At 40.0% G+C, this 22,959-nt stretch overlaps 2 protein-coding genes across 2 annotated transcripts; one reads left to right on the top strand and one right to left on the bottom strand.

Moving 5' to 3' along the window:
* Nucleotides 1–2,814: 2,814 nt before the first annotated feature.
* Nucleotides 2,815–3,478, bottom strand: LOC129048971 (RNA polymerase II subunit A C-terminal domain phosphatase SSU72 like protein 4). The gene has a single exon (XM_054526196.1). The coding sequence runs from the start codon at nucleotides 3,397–3,399 to the stop codon at nucleotides 2,815–2,817; it is 585 nt and encodes a 194-aa protein (XP_054382171.1). The 5' UTR covers nucleotides 3,400–3,478.
* A 16,627-nt stretch (nucleotides 3,479–20,105) lies between these two features.
* On the top strand, nucleotides 20,106–21,051 carry LOC100431925 (olfactory receptor 52B4-like). Its single transcript, XM_009246754.2, is given in 3 exon segments — nucleotides 20,106–20,477; nucleotides 20,480–20,711; nucleotides 20,714–21,051. Coding segments are annotated over 3 exon segments (942 nt in total).
* The last annotated feature ends 1,908 nt before the right edge of the window (nucleotides 21,052–22,959 follow it).

The following is a 22,959-nucleotide window of genomic DNA, read 5'->3' as shown; positions in this document are numbered from 1 at the left end:
CAACCATACCTGATAAACTATCAGATTGACAAATGTTCAAAAGCTTGACACTCTACCCTGCTGGCAAGTTTGTGAGGGAAAAGGCATGCTTGCCGGTCATAATGAAAAATGTTACAACCTCTATGGAGGGAATCTTGAATACCTAATAAATTTAAAAACACGTTTACTCTGTCTTCCAAGTAGCCTTGTCAGTAGCTAGGACTCAGGTCCTAGCTATGCCACCACACTTCTCTAATTTCTATTTTTTATTTTTTTGTAGAGATAGGGCTTCACTATGTTGCTCAGGCTGGCCTTGAACTCCTGGCCTCAAGGTGATTCTCCTGCCTCAGCCTCTCAAGGTGCTGGGATTATAGGCATGAGCCACTGTTTCTGGCCTATACTCCTCTTTGACCACAGTAATCCTACTTCTAAAAATTAACCATAAGGTCTATCAGCAGAATTATCCAACTGAAGAAGTGAGAAAAAAAGAACAAAAAAGGAAAGAAAGAGATCCTCAGGTACCGGAGGAACAATATCAAAAGGTCTAACAGATGTGTAGTTTGGGTCTCAAAATGAAATGAGAGAAAGAATGGGACTGATTTTTGTTTTTGAGGCAATAATTGTGAAATTATTCAAATTAGGTAAAAAGGTAAAATATTACAGATTGAAAAACCTCACAGAACTTCAAGGAGGCTTAAAAACAAGGAAAGTCATATGTAGATGCTTCACAATCCAACTGAAAATTAAGACAAAGGGAAAAAATTTAAATGTAGCCAAAGGAGGCAGGACAGAAAACACTGGTACTTTAGTAGCATCAAGCACACTTGATTTTGATTACTCTCATCGTCCTCCAGTAATACAAACAGGACTATTTGGAGAAACTGTTGATTCTGGGACTGATGCTGGAAGTATATAAGATGAACCCGGGGCATCTCATAATGCCAGAGTGTTTCCTTTCCCATGAAAAATGAAGTACAACCAAACAAACACCACGATGGGGCACATGAAAGGGCCCAGGAGGCAACAGAAAGTGCTTGCGATGGCCAGAACAGAAACAGTTTGAGCAACAAAACAAAGCAGGATCGAATTGTAACCCCACATAGAAAAATAAATATCCAAGATTCCATACAGCTATGAAGAAATAATTGAATAAATACATTAATGAGGGGGAGAATAGACACATCTGTGAGGAGTAAGTGCATATAATTTACATGGATAATCCACCCACAAGGAAGTAGAGCACAAGGCCCACTCCTTAAATGTGGGCTGCCCATAGGGATTTTTTCTAAAGAGTCCAGCATGGAAAATGGGAAAAAGGGTAAAATTCACAGTGGAGGAGGCTGATGAAGTGGAGCTGGAAGGTCACGAAGGAGGGAAGCCCCTGCTTGCGTATTTGAGACAAGAACTATCACAAGGACTCTCTAAAACCCACAAGAGATTATGGCACATCCTACATGCTTTACACCACCAGCAGGTCTTACACACTTTGCTCATTCTGCATGGCCACACATATTTCTATAACTGCATTATCTTCAAGACTGCAGCATTCCAGATAAAATGTTCTCGCAAGAACACATGCCTAGCAATGGCTGTCTCCACCAATAAGCTAATGCCGACTCCTGCAATGAGCTTCTGTGACCAATAAATTTATTTCAAAGCAGCTTCTGTGGACTTCTTTTTGCCTTTAAAAGTTTCCCCTTATCCCAACCTCTCAGAATACACCTGTGACTTTTTATACCCGGTGCATTCCTGATTCCAGTCCTTCATTCAAATAAACTCATTTTGAGAGCTAATCTCTGCTGTTATTTTAGGTTGCCATAATAAGTCTAGTTCAATAGATAACATGTAAATTAATTCAACTATGAACAACTACCTCTGATCTATTTTTCTCCTATTAGTAAACATGGTTTGGTGCCACTACCGAGGATTATGAAACAGTGTTTCACTTGTTTCTCCTTGAAAACATGACTAGGTTTATCACCTGATGTTCTCAATGTTCATACCAATGAACATTTTAAACTTAATAAAATTTTCACTACGAAAGATCCCTTTTTTTTCAGCGTGATTCATAAGGTTGAAAGAAAAGCATGTCGCTTAGTGGCTTGAAATCCATCCCCCAAACAGAAAGAAGAATATATTTTTTATTTAAGTTTTTTATTTCATTTAATTTGATGACCTATTATTTGAGCAGATAATTCCAAATTTCACCATAATATGTAGTTCATTATCCAACTTGGATTTTACCTATTAAAGTGAGCATTAGTAAAAAAGGTATAATCTACATGTAAAAATATTTATCTGTTCAAACATGTAATAGTATACTCTTATTAAAGAAGAAGAACATTTAAGTTAATATACCACACTCCATTGGTCTCAGCTAACTTAAAAAATTTAAAAATTAAAAAAAAATACCACTCAATTTGAGAAAAGGAACTTTATTTAAAAGGTGCTTATCTATACGATGCTATTTATCTGCTGAATACCCTTAAAGAAATCATTTTGCCAGCAGTCCATTATCAGCTCGGTTTGCTCATCTGGAAAATGCAGTCATGCTGGGATAGCTTCCTTGTAGAATGATATAAGCATTAAATTAGTTATCCCACGTAATGCACCTACAACAATGCCAAGCATTTTTCAGTGCTTTTAAAAATGTTAGTCCTTCTCATTTCCCGTAAAATATTTTCTTGGTAATAGTCTCTTTCCAGGTGATATGTACAAAAGTAATACAAACAGTACTCGGTGGAAGGTCTTTGCAGATGCTTCTCACGATAAATCTGGACTAAAGTCCCATGCCTAAGTTCGTACTGAGGAAGGGGACAAAGCCAGCCCAGATCTTCAGTAGAAGCAGACGGTGTGAAGAAAGCTTTTTCCTGCCTTCTCCTCCATTAGCAGCAGCAGCTCCTCCAGATTGTCGTCCATGTCGTCTGACTGCTGCAGGCACTGGCAAATCTCACAGATGAGGAAAGCTCCCAGGGTGGCATCTTCCAGGGTATCTTCGATGTCCATGTTGATCACGTGCACAGGCTGAAAGGTCTGCTGTTCTCTGGAACACAGATCTTCCACCACTGTGTCATAGACACTCTCCTCACAGGTGAAGATGACATCAAAGAAATCAGTGCACTCCTGAAATCTTTCTGGACCGGGCTTGATTCTCTCATTTCTTCCCAAGATGTGTAAGATTCCGTTGTGGGTGTAGCGTTCCCTATCTTTCCTGAGGAGGTCATTGTACATCTCCTTATATGTTGTTGCAAAATCATAAACTACAGGATGACCGGGTCTTGGTCCTGGTAGCCTCACATGAGATTCAGTTCCAAAAGACCGGACATTTAGCCCTTTTCTCCTGAGGATGCTGTGGGCCTCCATGCTCCTGTTGACATTGCTCATGCACACCACAGCCACCCTGAGTGGGGAGGAGAGCATGATGGCAGCCACTGGGAACCAGAGAGACACAGGCACCTCAGCCGCTGCAGGGACTCTGAGCCAAGGAGACCACCACCTATACCCAGGTCTTCCAAATGAGCTAATGTGGAGGCACAGGAGGCAGGTTTATATTGAGTCACCTTAATTAGTGGGTGGAGACTTCATGACTTCTGGATTGATTAGGTTGTGATAACGGTCTCCTAACTCGTCACAAGGACAATCAAGATGATTAAATTACCTAAAGCAGTAACTCTCAACAAAGGTGGCAGCGCCCAGTCTGGATTCATTTAAAATCTGGAGTTTGTTCTGGTGGTTCTCCTAGTGAATGGGGGCTGCTACTGAAAATGGCCAAGACCATTAAGCTACCTTCGAACATGTCATAGGACTCGCCAGTGACCTTCAGACATGAAATTGGATGATAAACATGTTGACAATTTCCAAGGCTGCACCCTATTTAATTATAAATTACAAGTGTTGTTGCTTGCTTTAATTTTCATAATGTTTGAGAAATGCAATTGCATAAACCACAGGACCATTGTCAATAGTTTTGTCCAGAAGTTCACAAAATTTTTCACCAACCAATACAAAAAACATCCCGCTCTCAACAACATATCTGCTTATGGTATTTTAAGAGTTATTCAACACAACATTTTCTGCATTTGATATTACTGAAATCATAATGATTCTTCAGGGAATGCAGGAATTGATGCAATCCTCTGCCTCCAAGTACAGCTGTGTTTGAGCTTTTGTATACTTAAATGCAACGTTTAGAATTTTTTTAGTAGTCGTATAATTTATCAAGAAAATAAAAGATTTTAAAATTATGAATGGGGTTGCAAAAAATAAGATAATCATGTCACTTTTGGATTGATTAGATTAGGATAATGGACTGCTAAGCAATCACAAGAACAATCAAAATGATTAAATTCCTAATTCAGTAACTCTCCGCAAGGGTGGCCCCATCCAGTGAGGATTGATTTATAGGTGAGCTCTGTTTGCTGTCGCTCACTGATTTACCAAATATTGGGTAAATAGTAAACTTTAATTTATTTATTTTATTTTATTTTTTTTGAGGAGTCTCGCTGTGTCACCTAGGCTGGAGTGCAGTGGCCGTGGCACAGTATCGACTCACTGCAACCTCTACCTCCGAGGATCAAGGGATTCTCCTGTCTCGGCCTCTCAAGTAGCTGAAGACTACAGGCACGCGACACCACACCCGGTTAATGTTTGTATTTTTACTAGAGATGGGGTTTCACCATGTTGGTCAGGCTGGTTTTGTGCTTCTGACCTCAAGTGATCTGCCCACCTCAGCCTCCCAAAGTGCTGAGATTACTGGTATGAGCCACCTCACCCGGCCCAATTTTACTTGTTTTTCTTAATCTTTCTTAAATGTATGTATAGCTCACATTTATTTCAATATAAATCAGATCAGAGACATCACTTTTGTCCTTGATGCAGGGACAAAATCTATCTATAAAGCAACATATTGTATTTGTCTATGTCTCTCTTAAGGTGATTCTTACATGGCAAATACAGCAGGTTCTCAAATAACATCTTTTTTTTGTTTGTTTGTTTTTTGAGACACAGTTTTGCTCTGTCACCCTGGCTGGAGTGCAGTGGTGCCATCATGGCTCACTGCAGCCTCAAACTCCAGGGCTCAATCAATCCTCCCACCTCAGCCTCCTGAGTAGCTGGAACTACAGGTGTGTACCACCATGCCCGGCTAATTTTTTTTTTTTTTTTTTATAGAGGATGGGGTTTCCTCATGTTACCCAGTGTGGTCTCAAATTCCTGGGCTCAAGTGATCCACCCGCTTTAGTCTCCCAAAGTGCTGGGATTACAGGCATGAGCCACTGTGTCCAGCCTCAAATAACATTATTTTATTATAATATTAATTTAAAAAATTGACTTCTGGCAGGCCAATGTCTGCGTGGGGTTTGCATATTCTCCCCATGTCTTTGTGGTTTTTCTCTGGATATAATTTTCCTCCCACATCCCAAAGATGTGCACATTAGATGACCTGGCATCTCTATGGTCCCAGTATGGGGGTGTGCCCTGAGACCCGGATGCGGTCCTGTCCAGCGTTGGTTCCTGCCTCACACCTTGAGTGGCCAAGATGGGTTCCAGCCACCTGCCACTCTGAACTGGAATCAGCGGGTTGGAAAATGAATGAATGAATACAAATTATTGAAAAATAAAAACTCATAAAACCTGGTAATCATACAAATGCAAGACAATAACGATGAGAGTAGAAAATAGATCAGCCAGCCTGCCGTGTCTGTCATTATTGATGTTTTAACTGTGTAGTAGTAGGAGGTGCTCCTTACAATTTTTTCTTTGCAAACATTTATCCCTTGATTTAACTTACCACAACTATGACCGCAATCACTCACTGACTCACCAAAAATTGGGTGAATAATAATCTTACTAGGTTTCATTAGGCTTTCTTAAGTGTATGTACAGCTCACATGTACTTCTAAGTTTAATACCCTAAGTGTGTTGAAGCTTTATTTAGAAGTTTGGTGATGTTTTTGTGACTCTTGTTCATATCAATTAGCCTACGATAAAATTAATTTCATTATACGGCATTTCACTTGAAGTCATCATTTTGGGCGCGGTGGCTCATGCCTGTAATCCCTGCACTTTGGGAGGCTGAGGCGGGTGGATCACCTGAGGTCCAGAGTTTGAGTCCAGCCTGGCCAACATCGCGAAACCCTGTCTCTACTAAAGAAATACAAAAAATATTCCGGGCGTGGTGGCGGGTGTCTGTAATTCTGGCTACTCTGGAGGGCTGAGGCAGGAGAATTGTTTGAACCCGGGAGGCGGAGGTTGCAGTGAGCAGAGATCATGCCATTGCACCACAGCCTGGGCGAAAAGAGTGAAACTCCGTCTCAAAACAAACAAGCAAACAAACAAACAAACAAACAAATTAGTAAACACCTTAAAGTTTCTCAAAGCATGTTCTCAGACTAGCAGCATTAGCATTAATTGGGAACTTGTAAAAAATGAAAATTTAGACCGCAAACCACTGAATCACAAACTCTAGTGGTGAAGCCCAGAGATTTGTGTTCTTTCCTTCACATTTCCATGAATTGTTGTTCAGGTTCACATAAATGATAATGTTTGGAAAGTCTTCTCTCAAGTATGTTTCTCTGTGGGGGACACAGGAGATAAACTGTCTGAATTGCTGTGTATCTTTCCTTCACCCTGACAGAGGGGCCACATCTCTGCTGGGTACAGGATTGTTGGGCTGTAGTCCTTCCTCTCAGTAGTCCTTAACTGCTATGCCACTGTCTGTTCCAGTGTTGGAGATAAAAAGTCTAATTCCAGCATCATTCTTCTTCTGTAGATAATATGCTCTTTTCTTAAATATATATGTATTTATTATACTTGAGTTCTAGGGTACATGTGCACAACGTGCAGGTTTCTAACACATGTATACATGTGTCACGTTGGTGTGCTGCAACTGTTAACTCGTTATTTACCTTAGGTATATCTCCTGATGCTTTCCCTCACCGCCCCCCACCACCCCACGACAGGCCCTGGTATGTGATGTTCCCCTTCCTGTGTCCAAGTGTTCTCATTATTGTTCAATTCCCACCTATGAGCGAGAACCTGTGGTGTTTGGTTTTTTGTTCTTGCGATAGTTTGCATGATGGAACTAGAAATGCCATTTGATCCAGCCATCCCATTACTGGGTATATACCCGAAGGATTATAAATCAGGCTGCTATAAAGGCACATGCACATGTACGTTTATTGCTTTTCACAATAGCAAAGACTTGGAACCAACCCAAATGTCCATCAATGATAGACTGGATTAAGAAAATGTGGCACATATGCACCATGGGCTACTATGCAGCCATAAAAGTTGATGAGTTCATGTCCTTTGTAGGGACATGGATGAGGCTGGAAACAAGTTCTTTTTAACTGGATGTTTGTAAGATTTTTCTCTTTCTCCTTAGAGTTCAAAATTTTTACCAGCAGATGCCTCAGTGTTTCCTAGTTCTCTTCACTCTAGTCCAGTATTTCTCCATTTTTTCATCAATCCCCAGTTATGGAGCCTTTTTAGACACTTTTTTCTAATTGCCATCTCATAAAATTTTAATAGTAATCCCAGACACTTGGGAGGCTGAGGCATGAGAATTGCTTGAGCCTGGGAGGTGGAGTTTGCAGCGAGTTGAGATCATGCCACTGCACTCCAGCCTGGGTGTCCGAGGCAGACTGTGTCTCAGAAATAAATAATAAAAAGGTCTATTATATCCATTTGGTCCTATATTGAGTTTAGGCCCTGAATATCTTTGCTGTTTTTCTGCCTTGATGGTCTATCTAATCCTGTCAGTGGAGTGTTGAAATCTCCCACTATTTTTGTGTGGGATTCTAAGTCTCTTTGTAGGTTTCTAAGAACTTGCATTATGAATCTGGCTGCTCCTGTGTTGAGTGCATATATATTTAGGATAGTTAGGTCTTCATGTTGAATTGAACTCTTTACTATTATGTAACGCCCTTCTCCATTCTCAGGAGATGAGCGTGGTGCAGAAGTTCAGGGATCCAGGAAATAATGAACTATAATAGATAAACAACTTTTAGCATGTCTGTATTTATTCAGTGCCTGACTGAGAATCTAGCACATAGTAAGTACACATAATCATTCTTTCCCTGCCTCTCAGGTTCCATTCTCCCCATCTCTAAATTCAGTTTCCAGAGTAGGACATGTACCATAGAGCCTAGAGTATAATAATAATAATAATAATAATAATAATGATAAAAAAAGAAAAAAAAAGATTTACTTCTATATTTGTTCCTGCAGTACCCCGTAAGCAATGGCTGAAATTGTTTCAAAAATAAAATTATGTGACAAGAGCCCAGTAGAGGCTGCTTAAGATGTGCCTGCTGGGGACAGCAACTACCACTAGGTCAGCCTGTGATCACACAAGCACTGTGAAAATATACAATACCCTGAAGAAATTCGCCCTTCTGAAGGAGGTGGAATAAATCAAAACAGACATGAAAATGCCATTGGAGGTTGATGGCCAAGTGTGTGCACCACTATGCTGACAAAGTAACAGCCAGAAGAAAAGATCAAATGAAGCAATGTAAATCTTAAATAGAAAAGAGAAGGCTGAAGAGGACCTGCTAAGCTAAGGATGGCCATTTGGCACTTTGAGAGTAAAGAGGATTTTGCTTCTGGGGGGCAAAGAAGAGAGGTTAAAGAGCTCAATGACTGGGGCCTGGCCTATGGGTGAAATTGTGGGTACCTGAGTAGTTGCTTATCTACTCAACCTAATCTACACAACTTCTCAAATGCCTCATGAATGTTCTCCTGTCTCGGTCCAGGTATCTTCAGCATCTCAGAGAATTAACTTCCATTGCCCTTCTTTGTGTTCGTGAGATAATTACCCTTATTCAGGTTATTTTAAAAAATCATCTCTCTGGCCGGGCGCGGTGGCTCACGCCTGTAATCCTAGCACTTTGGGAGGCCGAGGCGGGTGGATCACGAGGTCAGGAGATCCAGACCATCCTGGCTAACACGGTGAAACCCCGTCTCTACTAAAAATACAAAAAGTTGGCTGGGCGTGGTGGCGGGCGCCTGTAGTCCCAGCTACTCGGGAGGCTGAGGCAGGAGAATGGCATGAACCCAGGAGTTGGAGCCTGCAACGAGCCGTGATTGTGCCACTGCACTCCAGCCTGGGTGACAGAGTGAGGCTCCATCTCAAAAAAAAAAAAAAAAAATCTCTCCATTGTGTCAGCAATGTGCCTGTGAGAACATTCAACTCATAAATCATTTCTTCTCTCTGGTTTCACAAGAAGTCTAATTATCAGAGGACTTATCTCAGGAATAGGAGTATGTTAGATTACCTGGCAATGTTTCCCCTAACTGATTTAAGACTTTCTGAGGTCTGAGAATTATAGTGTTTCTTTGTGTTTTTCCAGGTCTCAGTACATCACAGCACAGTGTGCCTCCTCAAAATGTTTAACAAAACAACCAAATGACAAAATATTGGATGAGCGTGAAGTATCAGGGCAGGGTAGCCGTAAATAAGTCCCTTTAATACCTTGGATATTTACAGTAGTCAGGATCGGAGCCAATGTAGAACCTTCCTTGGAGGGGCTCCAGGCTCAGGGCTCTTTGGCACACTGAGAGGTAAAAAGGGTCCCCATGCCCAGAGTCTCCTCATTCTGCCATCCCAGACAGCATTCTCCATTCCACTGGCATAGTCCATATTTATGACTGTGGTTTGGTGGTGTGCTGGTAACCCAGCTAAAATACACACACAAAGATCAGTCAATCAATGAAAGGCCTGCATTGTAGTGTTTGCCAGTTTCGGCAGTGTATGTACTCCCACCAAGGTCATTTTCAAGGTATCAACATGACACCACTGAATGTGAAGTTTGCAAGGAATATGCACAGATGAGCCAGTACAAGTGGTTCCACCCCACACTGCTTTAGTCCCTCCAACTCTGTCTACCCAACTCCAGACAATAGTACTAGTATTTTCAGCCACCTACTTTAGGTCCCGTAACATCTAGTCTAGATAGGGCCGTTCCTATCTAGACTGAAATTTTACTCACAGCAATAAAAAAAATCCCTTACCTGTTTTAAATGGAGTTCTCTTGGGCTAGAATGGGACGAGTGACAACGAGGCTGTCAGAACGATGGGTGACAGGGAACTGAGATTTTATGTGTTGGCCTGAAAGCCTGAGGGGCCGCTATTATCCCAGGGAGCCCAAATATAGAACCATCTTTTCAACATCTCCTCAATTCCGTACATGTTGGCCAAGTCATTATGGCTCTCCAAGCCTGCCTAGTCCACCTTTTCCTCTAAACCTCCATCCCTTCTTAAGTATGCTCATGTACTTATTCCTAACAAAAGAGTGTTAGCATTGCTACACCAATTATTCCTGTTTCCATTTTATGGGATCTGGTAAACATTAATCCCACTTTCTTTGTAAAATTTTACGTATTTTAATTTGTTGTGTAGAGATGGGGTCTCCCTATATTGCCCAGGCTGGTCTTGATTTCCTGGCCTCAAGTGATCCTCTCATCTTGGCTTTCCAAAATGCTGGGATTGCAGGCATGAGCCACCATGCCCAGCCTGAAAATCGTATTAATTATTTAAAAAACACTTTTTATCAAAAGTGTTCCTTTGGAACTTGAATTAAATTTACAGCATTTTCAAAAAAGCCATTCAAACTTTGGTGTTTGCAATAATAATATTTTAAATATTTACATGGGAATACCTAAATATCGCCGAAAAATCAATTTTCCCTACTTCTGTAAGTCAAGGTCAACTATGAAAAACATTCTGTACCCTCTTTTTCTTTGGCCACCAAATAATCCACATGTAATTTTCAGTTATCTTATTCACTAAAGCTCTTCCTGCTGATAAACTTCTTTCTTTCTTTATGTATCCTTTTCATATCTTTTTATTTAATTAGTCCAAGTAAGTGTATATATACATATTTGTAAAGGAGAAACAGTTTTATGTTTAAGAAATACCTTTTTGTTTGTCACAGGGTATTTCTCAGTTCCAGGGACATGTTTAGTGGTAATAATAGTTATTGGGTGCTAATGATTTGGCTTGTGGGGCCTCCGACCATCTCTGGTCTTGTTGAACTGTGAGCAGAGGCTAGAAAACTGTTTACTGTGAAGACTTTTTAGAGGCCTTCTGCTGGATTTTTAATTTGACCCACCAAGTGAGTTTAGTTGAGGGCTAAATAGGGGGATGGTCTTTCTTGGAACTGAACAGTTTTTCTAAACATTCTGCTAGTACTGCATGACCCATTGGCATGACTGTTAAAGTGCCCCACATCTGCTTAGCATCCTCCAAGATCCTTTGGGTGTGTTCCACAAGATCCTTTGGCTCTTGTAAATAATTAGCACTCCCAAGAGTGCCCTGTGGGACCCTCAGGTTTTTTGCCATTGCAGAACTGCATTGTTTTCAACTGACCAACTTGTTCGCTGGGCCATGTCTCTTTCTCTGATCACATTCAAATGTTAAACTCCACTAAAATTTAGATTTTTTTTTGAGACAGGGTCTCGCTCTGTCACCCAGGCTAGAGTGCAGTGGAGCGATCTCAGCTCTTGGCTCACTGCAACCTCCACCACTGCCCCCACCACCCCTCCTGCTTTCAAGTGATCCTCCCACGTCAGTCTTCAGATTAGCTGGGATCGCAGGCGTGTACCACCATGCCCAGCCAAGTTTTTTTGTATTTTTAGTAGAGATGGGGCTCACCATGTTGCTGAGGCTGGTCTCTAACTCCTGCGTGTAAGCGATCTGCCCGCCTTGGCCTCCCAAACTGCTGGGATAACACACGAGAGTCATTGCGCCCAGCCATAAAATTTAGATATTTTATGCTTTGTTTCAGTGTTATAATAAATAAAATTGTATGTAATTGTATTTTAAATTATTTGCTGGTTTTGTATAAAGTATAATTTATTTTTGTATTTTAAATTTTGTGTCCCTGACCTTGCTAAATCCATTTATTAATCTCAAGTGTTGTGTAGATTCTTAGCATTTTTTTTTTTACATACACAGCCATGTCATCTCTTAATAGATACATGTTTACATACTGCTTTCTGACCTGAATATCTTTTATTTAGGTGTTATTATTTGACTTTTGCTTTTTTTACAATTTACTTGTGTGTGCACTGACTGAAGTACAGCTTGATTGCCAGTTTTGGCAATTATGAATAAAGCTCCTATAGCTATCTATCTGCAGGTTTTTGCGTGGACATAGATTTTTAACTCCTTTCGGTAAGTACTCAGGAGCATGATTGCTGGATTGTATGCTAAGAGCATGCTTAGTTTTGTAAGAAACTTCCAAGCTGCCTTCTTAAGTGGCTGTACCATTTTGCATTCCCATCAGCAGTGAATGAGAGTTCCTGTTGTTCCACATCCTCCCCAGCATTCACTGTTGTCAGTGTTTTGGATTTTCACCATTCTAATAAGTATGTAGTGGTATCTCATGTTGTGTAAATCTGTAATTCTCCAATGGCATGTTGTTGACTACCTTTTCATATGCTTCTTTGCCATCTGTGTATCTTCTTTGACAGGAGCCTGTCCAGATCTTTTGCCTTTTTGATTTTTTTGAGACAGTCTCTGTCACCCAGGCTGAAGTGCAGTGCCCACAGAGAGAACTGCCACAGGGGCAGAGTCACACAGAGAAGGTAATACCTAGTGGAGCCATAGTAGTGGAGCCACCTCACAGTTCCACTTGGGTAATGCCCAAGAGAACTGTAGGGCTAGGCTGCTCCCAATGCTCCAGACCTGTAGAATCACCAACGTGCAACTCTAGCTCCAGAGAGCCACACACACTGAACTCCAACCTGTGAGAGCTACAGCATGGGCTGCATCTGGCAAAGACATGGAGGTCGGTCCCCTGAAGCCTTGGGACCCAAACGCCACCCCAGTGTGTCTGGAAGGCAGGGCATGGAGTCAAAAATTATTCTCAAGCATAAAGGTTTAATGTTATTTACCTTGTTTGGATTTGGGCTTACTTGGGACCCATTACCCCCCTTTTTTTCTTGGCGGTTTCTCCCTTTTGGAATGAAAGTGTCTATTCTGTGCTTGTCTCACCATTCTATTTTGGAAACACATAACTTATTTGATTTCACAGGCTCACAGCTGGAGAGAAATTTGCCTCAGGATGAATTGTACCTTGGGTCTCACTCATATCTGATTGAGATGAGACTCTAGAGCTTAGAATTTTGAATTGGTACTGGAATGAGTGATAACTTTTTGGGGCTATTAAGATGGAATGAATGTATTTTGTGTGTGAGAAGGAAATGAATTTGGTGGGCTAAGGATGGAAAGTTATGGTCTGAATATATTCCCCAAAATTCATATGTTTAAACTCAACCACCAAGGTGATATTATTAAGAGGCAAGGCTATTAAGAGGTGCTTAAATTGTGAGGAGAGAGCCTTCCTAAATGGAATTAGTGAGCTTATCAGAGGGCTGGAGGGAACTAGCCTAGGCCCTTTGTGCTCTTCTGTTTCTTTTGTCTTGTGAAGATACAGTGATCAAGGTGGCATCTTGGAAGAACAGACTAGGCCCTCACCAGATGCCAAACCTGCAAGCACCTTGATTTTGCACTTTCCAGGCTCAAAAACTGTGAGGAATAAGTTTCTATTATTTATAAATTGTCCAGTCTCAGGCATTTTGTCATAGCCGTAGAACTAGACTAAGAGAGTAACACTAGAGGCCATTTAAGATGTGGTTTATTCAGGATCATTATAACAACAACAAAGCGTAAACCCTGTCAAATCCTGAGTAGACTGATCAATACCCATGCTGAAGGCCTAGCAAAACACAAGGTCTTCTTTTTTTGTTTTTTATTATTATATTTTATGTTTTAGGGTACATGTGCACAACGTGCAGGTTAGTTACATATGTATACATGTGCCATGTTGGTATGCTGCACCAATTAACTCATCATTTAATACTAGTTATATCTCCTAATGCTATCGCTGCCCACCCCCACCACCCCACAACAGGCCCTGGTGTGTGATGTTCCCCTTCCTGTGTCCATGTGTTCTCATTGTTCCATTCCCACCTATAAGTGACAACACGCGGTGTTTGGTGTTTTGTCCTTGTGACAGTTTGCTGAGAATGATGGTTTCCAGCTTCATCCATGTCCCTACAAAGGAGATGAACTCATCATTTTTTATGGCTGCATAATATTCCATGGTGTATATGTGCCACATTTTCTTCATCCAGTCTATCATTGTTGGACGTTTGGCTTGGTTCCAAGTCTTTGCTATTGGGAATAGTGCCACAATAAACATACGTGTGCATGTGTCTTTATAGCAGCATGATTTATAATCGTTTGGGTATATACCCAGTAATGATCTTGCTGTGTCCAATGGTATTTCTAGTTCTAGAGTAACCACACTGACTTCCACAATTGTTGAACTAGTTTACAGTCCCAGCAACTGTGTAAAATTGTTCCTGTTTCTCCACATCCTCTTCAGCACCTTTTGTTTGCTGAGTTTTTAATGATTGCCATTCTAACTGGTGTGAGATGGTATCTAATTATGGTTTTGATTTGTATTTCTCTGATGGCCAGTCATGATGAACATTTTTTCATGTGTCTTTTGGCTGCATAAGTGTCTTCTTTTGAGAAGTCTCTGTTCATATCCTTCGCACACTTGTTGATGGGGTTGTATGTTTTTTTCTTGTAAATTTGGTGGAGTTCATTGTAGATTGTGGATATTAACCCTTTGTCAGATGAGTAGATTTCAAAAATTTTCTCCCATTCTGTAGGTTGCCTGTTCACTCTGATGGTAGTTTCTTTTGCTGTGCAGAAGCTATTAAGTTTCATTAGATTCCGTTTGTCAATTTTGTCTTTTGTTGCCATTGCTTTTGGTGTTTTAGACATGAAGTCCTTGCCCATGCTTATGTCCTGAATGATATTGCCTAGGTTATCTTCTAGGGTTTTTATGGTTTTAGGTCTAAGATTTAAGTCTTTAATCCATCTTGAATTAATTTTTGTGTAAGGTGTAAGGAAGTGATCCAGTTTCAGCTTTCTACATATGGCTAGCCAGTTTTCCCAACACCATTTATTAAATAGGGAATCATTTCCCCATTTCTTCTTTTTGTCAGGTTTGTCAAAGATCAGATCGTTGTAGATATGTGGCATTTTTTCTGAGGGCTGTGTTCTGTTCCATTTTTCTAGATCTCTGTTTTGGTAGCAGTACCATGCTGTCTTGGTTTCTGCAGCCTTGTAGTATAGTTTGAAGTCAGGTAGCATGATGCCTCTAGCTTTGTTCTTTTGGCTTAGGATTGACTTGGCAATGCAGGCTCTTTTTAGGTTCCATATGAACTTTAAAGTAGTTTTTTCCAATTCTGTGAAGAAAGTCATTGGTAGCTTGATGGGGATGGCATTGAATGTATAAATTACCTTGGGCATTATGGCCTTTTTCACATTATTGATTCTTCCTACCCATGAGCATGGAATGTTCTTCTATTTGTTTGTATCCTCTTTTATTTCATTGAGCAGTGTTTTGTAGTTGTCTTTGAAGAGGTCCTGCATGTCCCTTGTAAGTTGGATTCCTAGGTATTTTATTCTCTTTGAAGCAATTGTGAATGGGAGTTCACTCATGATTTGGCTCTCTGTTTGTCTCTTATTGGTGTATAATAATGCTTGTGATTTTTGCACATTGATTTTTGTATCCTGAGACTTTGCTGAAGTTGCCTATCAGCTTCAGGATATTTTGGGCTGAGACGATGGGGTTTTCTAGATATGCAGTCATATCATCTGCAAACAGGGACAATTTGACTTCCTCTTTTCATGCTTGAATTCCCTTTATTTCCTTCTCCTGCCTGATTGCCCAGGCCAGAACTTCTAACACTATGTTGAATAGGATCGGTGAGAGAGGGCATCCCTGTCTTGTGCCAGTTTTCAGAGGGAATGCTTCCAGTTTTTGCCCATTCAGTATGACATTGGCTATGGATTTGTCATAGATAGCTCTTATTATTTTGAGATGCGTCCCATCAATACCTAATTTATTGAGCGTTGAATTTTGTCAAAGGCCTTTTCTGCATCTATTGAGATAATCATATGGTTTTTGTCATTGGTTCTGTTTATATACTGGATTATGTTTATTGATTTGCATATGTTGAACCAGCCTTGCATCCCAGGGATAAAGCCCACTTGATCATGATGGATAAGCTTTTTAATATGCTGCTGGATTCAGTTTGCTAGTATTTCATTGTGGATTTTTGCATCGATGTTCATCAGGGATATTGGTCTAAAATTCTCTTCTTTTGTTGTGTCTCTGCCCGGCTTTGGTACCAGGATGATGCTGGCCTCATCAAATGAGTTAGGATTCCCTCGTTTTCTATTGATTGGAATAGTTTCAGAATGAATGATACCAGCTCCTTCTCGTAGTTCTGGTAGAATTTGGCTGTGAATCCATCTGGTCCTGGACTTTTTTTGGTTGGTAAGCTATTAATGATTGCCTCAATTTCAGAGCCAGTTATTGGTCTATTCAGAGATTCAACTTCTTCCTGGTTTAGTCTTGGGAGGGTGTATGTGTCGAGGAATTTATCCATTTCTTCTAGATTTTCTAGTTTATTTGCATAGAGGTGTTTATAGTATTCTCTGATGGTAGTTTGTATTTCTGTGGGATTGGTGGTGACATCCCGTTTATCATTTTTTATTGCATCTATTTGATTCTTCCCTCTTTTCTTCTTTATTAGTCTTGCTAGCGGCCTATGAATTTTATTGATCTTTTCAAAAAACCAGCTCCTGCATTCATTAATTTTTTGAAGGGTGTTTTGTGTCTCTACTTCCTTCAGTTCTGCTCTGATCTTAGTTATTTCTTTCCTTCTGCTAGCTTTTGAATGTGTTTGCTCTTGCTTCTCTAGTTCTTTCAGTTGTGATGTTAGGCTGTCAATTTTGGATCTTTCCTGCTTTCTCTTGTGGGCATTTAGTGCTATAAATTTCCCTCTACACACTGCTTTGAATGTGTCCCAGAGATTCTGGTATGTTGTGTCTTTGTTCTCTTTGCTTTCAAAGAACATCTTTATTTCTGCCTTCTTTTCGTTATGTACCAGTAGTCATTCAGGAGCAGGTTGTTCAGTTTCCATGTAGTTGGGCAGTTTTGAGCATGATTCTTAATCCTGAGTTCTGGTTTGATTGCACTGTGGTCTGAGAGGCAGTTTGTTATAATTTCTGTTCTTTTACATTTGTTGAGGAGTGCTTTACTTCCAACTATGTGGTCAGTTTTGGAATAAGTGCAGTGTGGTTCTGAGAAGAATGTATGTTCTGTTGATTTGGGGTGGAGAGTTCTGTAGATGTCTGTTAGGTCGGCTTGGTGAAGAGCTGAGTTCAATTCCTCGGTATCCTTGTCAACTTTCTGTCTCGTTGATCTGTCTAATATTGACAGTGGGGTGTTAAAGTCTCCCATTATTATTGTGTGGGAGTCTAAGTCTCTTTCTAGGTCTCTAAGGACTTGCTTTATCAATCTGGGTGCTCCTGTATTGGGTGCATATATATTTAGGATAGTTAGCTCTTCTTGTTGAATTGATCCCTTTACCATTATGTAATGGCATTCTTTGTCTCTTTTGATCTTTGTTGGTTTAAAGTCTGTTTTATCTGAGACTAGCATTGCAACCCTTGCCTTTTTTGTTTTCCATTTGCTTGGTAGATCTTCCTCCATCCCTTTATTTTGAGCCTATATGTGTCTCTGCGCATGAGATGGGTTTACTGAATACAGCACACTGATGGGTCTTGACTCTATCCAATTTGCCAGTCTGTGTCTTTTAATTGGAGCATTTAGCCCATTGACATTTAAGGTTAATATTGTTACGTGTGAATTTGATCCTGTCATTATGATGTTAGCTGGTTATTTTGCTCATTAGTTGATGCAGTTTCTTCCTAGCCTTGATGGTCTTTACAATTTGGCATGTTTTTGCCATGGCTGGTATCGGTTGTTCCTTTCCATGTTTAGTACTTCCTTCAGGAGCTCTTGTAAGTCAGGCCTGGTGGTGACAAAATCTCTCAGCATTTGCTTGTCTCTAAAGGATTTTATTTCTCCTTCACTTAAGAAGATTAGTTTGGCTGGATATGAAATTCTGGGTTGAAAATTCTTTTCTTTAAGAATGTTGAATATTGGCCCCCACTCTCTTCTGGCTTGTAGAGTTTCTGCCGAGAGATCAGCTGTTAGTCTGATGGGCTTCCCTTTGATGGTAACCCGACGTTTCTCTCTGGCTGCTCTTAACATTTTTTCCTTCTCTTCAACTTTGGCGAATCTGACAATTATGTGTCTTGGAGTTGCTCTTCTCAAGGAGTATCTTTGTGGCATTCTCTGTATTTCCTGAATTTGAATGTTGGCCTGCCTTGCTAGATTGGGGAAGTTCTCCTGGATATTATCCTGCAGAGCCTTTTCCAACTTGGTTGCATTCTCCCCATCACTTTTGGGTACACCAATCAGATGTAGATTTGGTCTTTTCACACAGTCCCATATTTCTTGGAGGCTTTGTTCATTTCTTTTTATTCTTTTTTCTCTAAACTTCTCTTCTCACTTCATTTCATTCATTTGATCTTCCATCACTGAAACCCTTTCTTCCAGTTGATCGAATTGGCTACTGAGGCTTGTGCATTCGTCACATAGTTCTCGTGCCTTGGTTTTCAGCTCCATCAGGTCCTTTAAGGACTTCTCTGCATTGGTTATTCTGACCTAAAAGCTTAAAAACTCTAGAAGAAAACCTAGGCAATACCATTCAGGACATAGGCATGGGCAAGAACTTCATGTCTAAAACACCAAAAGCAATGGCAACAAAAGCCGAAATTGGCAAATGGGATCTAATGAAACTAAAGAGCTTCTGCACAGCAAAAGAAACTACCATCAGAGTGAACAGGCAACCTACAGAATGGGAGAAAATTTTTGCAGTCTACTCTTCTGATAAAGGGCTAATATCCACAATCTACAATGAACTCCAACAAATTTACAAGAAAAAAACAAACAACCCCATCAACAAATGTGTGAAGGATATGAACAGAGACTTCTCAAAAGAAGACATTTATGCAGCCAAAAGACACATGAAAGAATGCTCATCATTGGCCATCAGAGAAATGCAAATCAGTGTGGCGATTCCTCAGGGATCTAGAACTAGAAATACCATTGGACCCAGCAATCCCATTACTGGGTATATACCCAAAGGATTTTAAATCATGCTGCTATAAAGACAGATGCACACGTATGTTTACTGTGACGCTATTCACAATAGCAAAGACTTGGAATCAAGCCAAATGTCCAACAATGATAGACTGGATTAAGAAAATGTGGCACATATGCACCATGGAATACTATGCAGCCATAAAAAATGATGAGTTCATGTCCTTTGTAGGGACATGGATGAAGCTGGAAACCATCATTCTCAGGAAACTATAGCAAGGACAAAAGACCAAACACCGCATGTTCTCAGTCATAGGTGGGAATTGAACAATGAGAACACATGGACACAGGGAGGGGAATATCACACACCAGGGACTGTTTGGGGTGGGGGGAGGGGGGAGGGATAGCATTAGGAGATATACCTAATGTTAAATGACGAGTTACTGGGTGCAGCACACCAACATGGCACATATATACATATGTAACTAACCTGCACATTGTGCACATGTACCCTAAAACTTAAAGTATAATAAAAAAATATGTATTTGCCTAATTTTTACTTCCTTCTCCCGCCTGATTGCCCTGGCCAGAACTTCCAACACTATGTTGAATAGGAGTGGTGAGAGAGGGCATCCCTGTCTTGTGCCAGTTTTCAAAGGGAATGCTTCCAGTTTTTGCCCATTCAGTATGATATTGGCTGTGGGTTTGTCATAGATAGCTCTTATTATTTTGAGATACGTCCCATCAATACCTAATTTATTGAGAGTTTTTAGCATGAAGCTTGTTGAATTTTGTCAAAGGCCTTTTCTGCATCTATTGAGATAATCATGTGGGTTTTGTCTTTGGTTCTGTTTATATGTTGGATTACATTTATTGATTTGTGTATGTTGAACTGGACTTATACCAATGAGCCATGACTTATTCATCTTTATATGTAATATAGCTCCTGGCCTCCTCTGAATTGAATGGGATCAGGTAGATGTCAAAATTGCCAGTGATATCAAAGAAAATGTTTGAGTTTAATCTGCATTTTCTGTCCCTATACATAAGATGGCGGAGTCGTAGGTCATCTTGCCAGACATGGTTGCCTTAAATCATACTGGTGTTAGCTACACAGTCTTCCACGTGCTAGGCATCCCAGGCCTAGAGGACCAGCATGTATGGATTTCCATCCCCTTCTTCATTTCCTATGTCATTGCTCTGCTTGGAAACAGCCTGCTTATCTTCATTATCCTCACAAAACGCAGCCTCCATGAACCCATGTACCTCTTCCTCTGCTTGTTGGCTGGAGCAGACGTTGTTCTTTCCACTGCCACAGTACCACAAGCATTGGCCATCTTCTGGTTCCATGCTGAGGAAATCTCCCTTGATAGTTGCATTGCTCAGGTCTTCTTCCTCTCTTCTACTTTCATCTATGAGTCAGGGATCTTGCTGGTAATAGCATTTGATCGCTATATATTGCCATTTGCTACCCACTAAGATACACCACTATTCTTACACATGCCCTTATTGGGAAAATTGGTGTGATTATATTTCTGAGAAGTTATGGTATAATTTTCCCCATAATATATCTTCTGAAAAGACTGACTTTCTGCAAAAATAACATCCTCCCAAACACTGCTTGTAGGCTTGTTGTCTTGGCCTGTGTCTCCTGTGATGACATCCAAGTGAACATCTGGTATGGTTTTTTGTCCTAATTTTAACAGTTGTCTTTGATTTTGTGCTAACCTTTATTTCTTATGTACTGATTCTCTGCACTGTCTTTGGCATCCCTTCCCAGGATGCCCGTCACAAAACTCTCAACACATATGACTCCTATGTCTGTGTTATTGTCCTCTTTTATGCACCTGGCATCTTCTCAGTCCTTACTCAGAGATTTGGACATCATGTTTCACCCCATATCCATGTGCTCCTGGCCAATATCTACATTCTGGCTCCACCTATGCTGAATCCCATCATTTATGGGATCAAGACCAAACAGATCCAGGAACAGGTGGTTAATGTGTTCTTTCCAAGGCAGAAATAAATGTGTAATGGAAACTAACATTGTGCTTTTCTTAATAATTCTTTCCATGCATGAAGTGAACTTTAGCATTGGGATATGGGAAGCTACAGTGGTGAAACTAGTTAAATGACTTCATCTATTGTTATCTTCAGAGCAAGTGTATCAGGGCAACTTTTGTTCATGTTTCTTCTAAAACCTCTAATCAGTCATTAGATGTCAGTGTCTTTAGGTGCTTAGTTTTTTCATTCACAGTGTTGAGAACTAGATCAGTTTACTTCTTTAAGTCACTTATATCTTTACAATCTTAGACTGGATATTGGAATAATATGAACTGAACACAGTAGTTGTAATTGCTGAAATACTGTTTTTGATGTGTTTTAAGCTTTGAATAGCTGTACTTATTTTATTTCTGTCATGAACATTCCTTCTGCCATTCTCCCTAACGTACTCTGTATATTCAAATTTTGCCTTTCACGTGAATTATTTCAAAAAGTCACCTGCATCTTATATTTTAGAATGAATTGATATATGCATGTGTATATATTTTGCATCTCTTTCAGAGCACATAGTGTAGCAAGAGTTTATTACTTCTGATGTCTATGGTATTTTTACTTAGCCTATTAATTGCTTGGAAATTATTTCTTATGTACTGATTCTCTTGGCATGTATCCTTTTTGAGATTTTTTTAAAAAAATATTTAACTGTAGCCCAGTGCTGAATAAAATACAATATACACATAATAAGCAATTATTGAACAAAAATTTGGTGAAGTATCTGAAACAAGTTTTTGGTCTTTTTAAGAGATGGGGTCTTCACTATGCTGCTCAGGCTGGTCTTGAACTGCTAGCCTCAAGGGATCCTCTCTCCTTAGCCTCCCAAAGCTCTGGGATTACAGATGTGAGCCACTGCACCTGGCCAGAAACAAGTTCTAAAGAGTAACTCTTGCTAAATTAGTGACAGCACACATATAATGTGAAATACAATAGAGCAGTGAGAAATAATAACATGGGCTTATGCCCTTGGTGATGGAACTATGTTCTCAATGTTTATAGGAGAGAGAAGCACATTCCTGATCAGAAAGTTAAATATGAGCCATTAAAATATACTTTCTGATAAGTATATGCATCAATATAATAAAATTATATTAATGGTGAATATAAATAAACCATAAGATGGGGTAATTTTTGTAATAATTTTAGTATAAATTACTTAACATTTATTCAGGGAATATGATTTACACACAAAAGAGTAAGTAAAACATTTCTAAAAAGGAGGTATGGTCAAACACCATTGACTAATATTTCCTTTAATGTAAGAATGCAAGAGACAAATTATCTCAGGTTTTACTTATCTGAAAATATTTTAACTTTGATAAAAATATAATTTTGTGGGTATAGAATTTTCAGTTGGCAAGTATTTTCCCAGAATTTAAAAAATGTCCTATTGCTGTATTTCTCCAATCTTTTGAGAATTCACCTGAAACTTTCATTGTTGCTACTTTAAATGTATTGTGCCTTTATCTCTGGATGCTTTTAAGGGGTTTTCTTTTGTCTTTTTGTTTATTATCTTATATCCATGTGTGGTTTACTTGGCATGTATCCTACTTGGGATATTTTTTTTTTTTTTTTTTTTGGAGTGCAGTGGTGTGATCTTGGTTCACTGCAACTTCTGCCTCCCGGGTTCAAGCGATTCTCCTGCCAAAGGCTCCCAAGTAGCTCCCAAGTAGCTGGGACTACAGGTGCCTGCTACCACACATGGCTATTTCTGTTTGTATTTGTAGTAGAGATGGGGTTTCACTATGTTGGCCAGGCTAGTCTCGAACTCCGGACCTCGTGATCCGCCTGCCTTGGCCTCCCAATGTGCTGGGATTACAGGTGTGAGCCACCGCACCTGGCCCCTTCTTGGGATTTTCTAAGTTTCTTAAATATG

This window comes from Pongo abelii, chromosome 9 (genome assembly GCF_028885655.2).
Source record: "Pongo abelii isolate AG06213 chromosome 9, NHGRI_mPonAbe1-v2.0_pri, whole genome shotgun sequence".
Classification (NCBI taxonomy): Eukaryota; Metazoa; Chordata; class Mammalia; order Primates; family Hominidae; genus Pongo; species Pongo abelii.
Note: the sequence above shows the minus strand (reverse complement) of the source record. Positions and strands in the feature narration are given on the sequence as shown.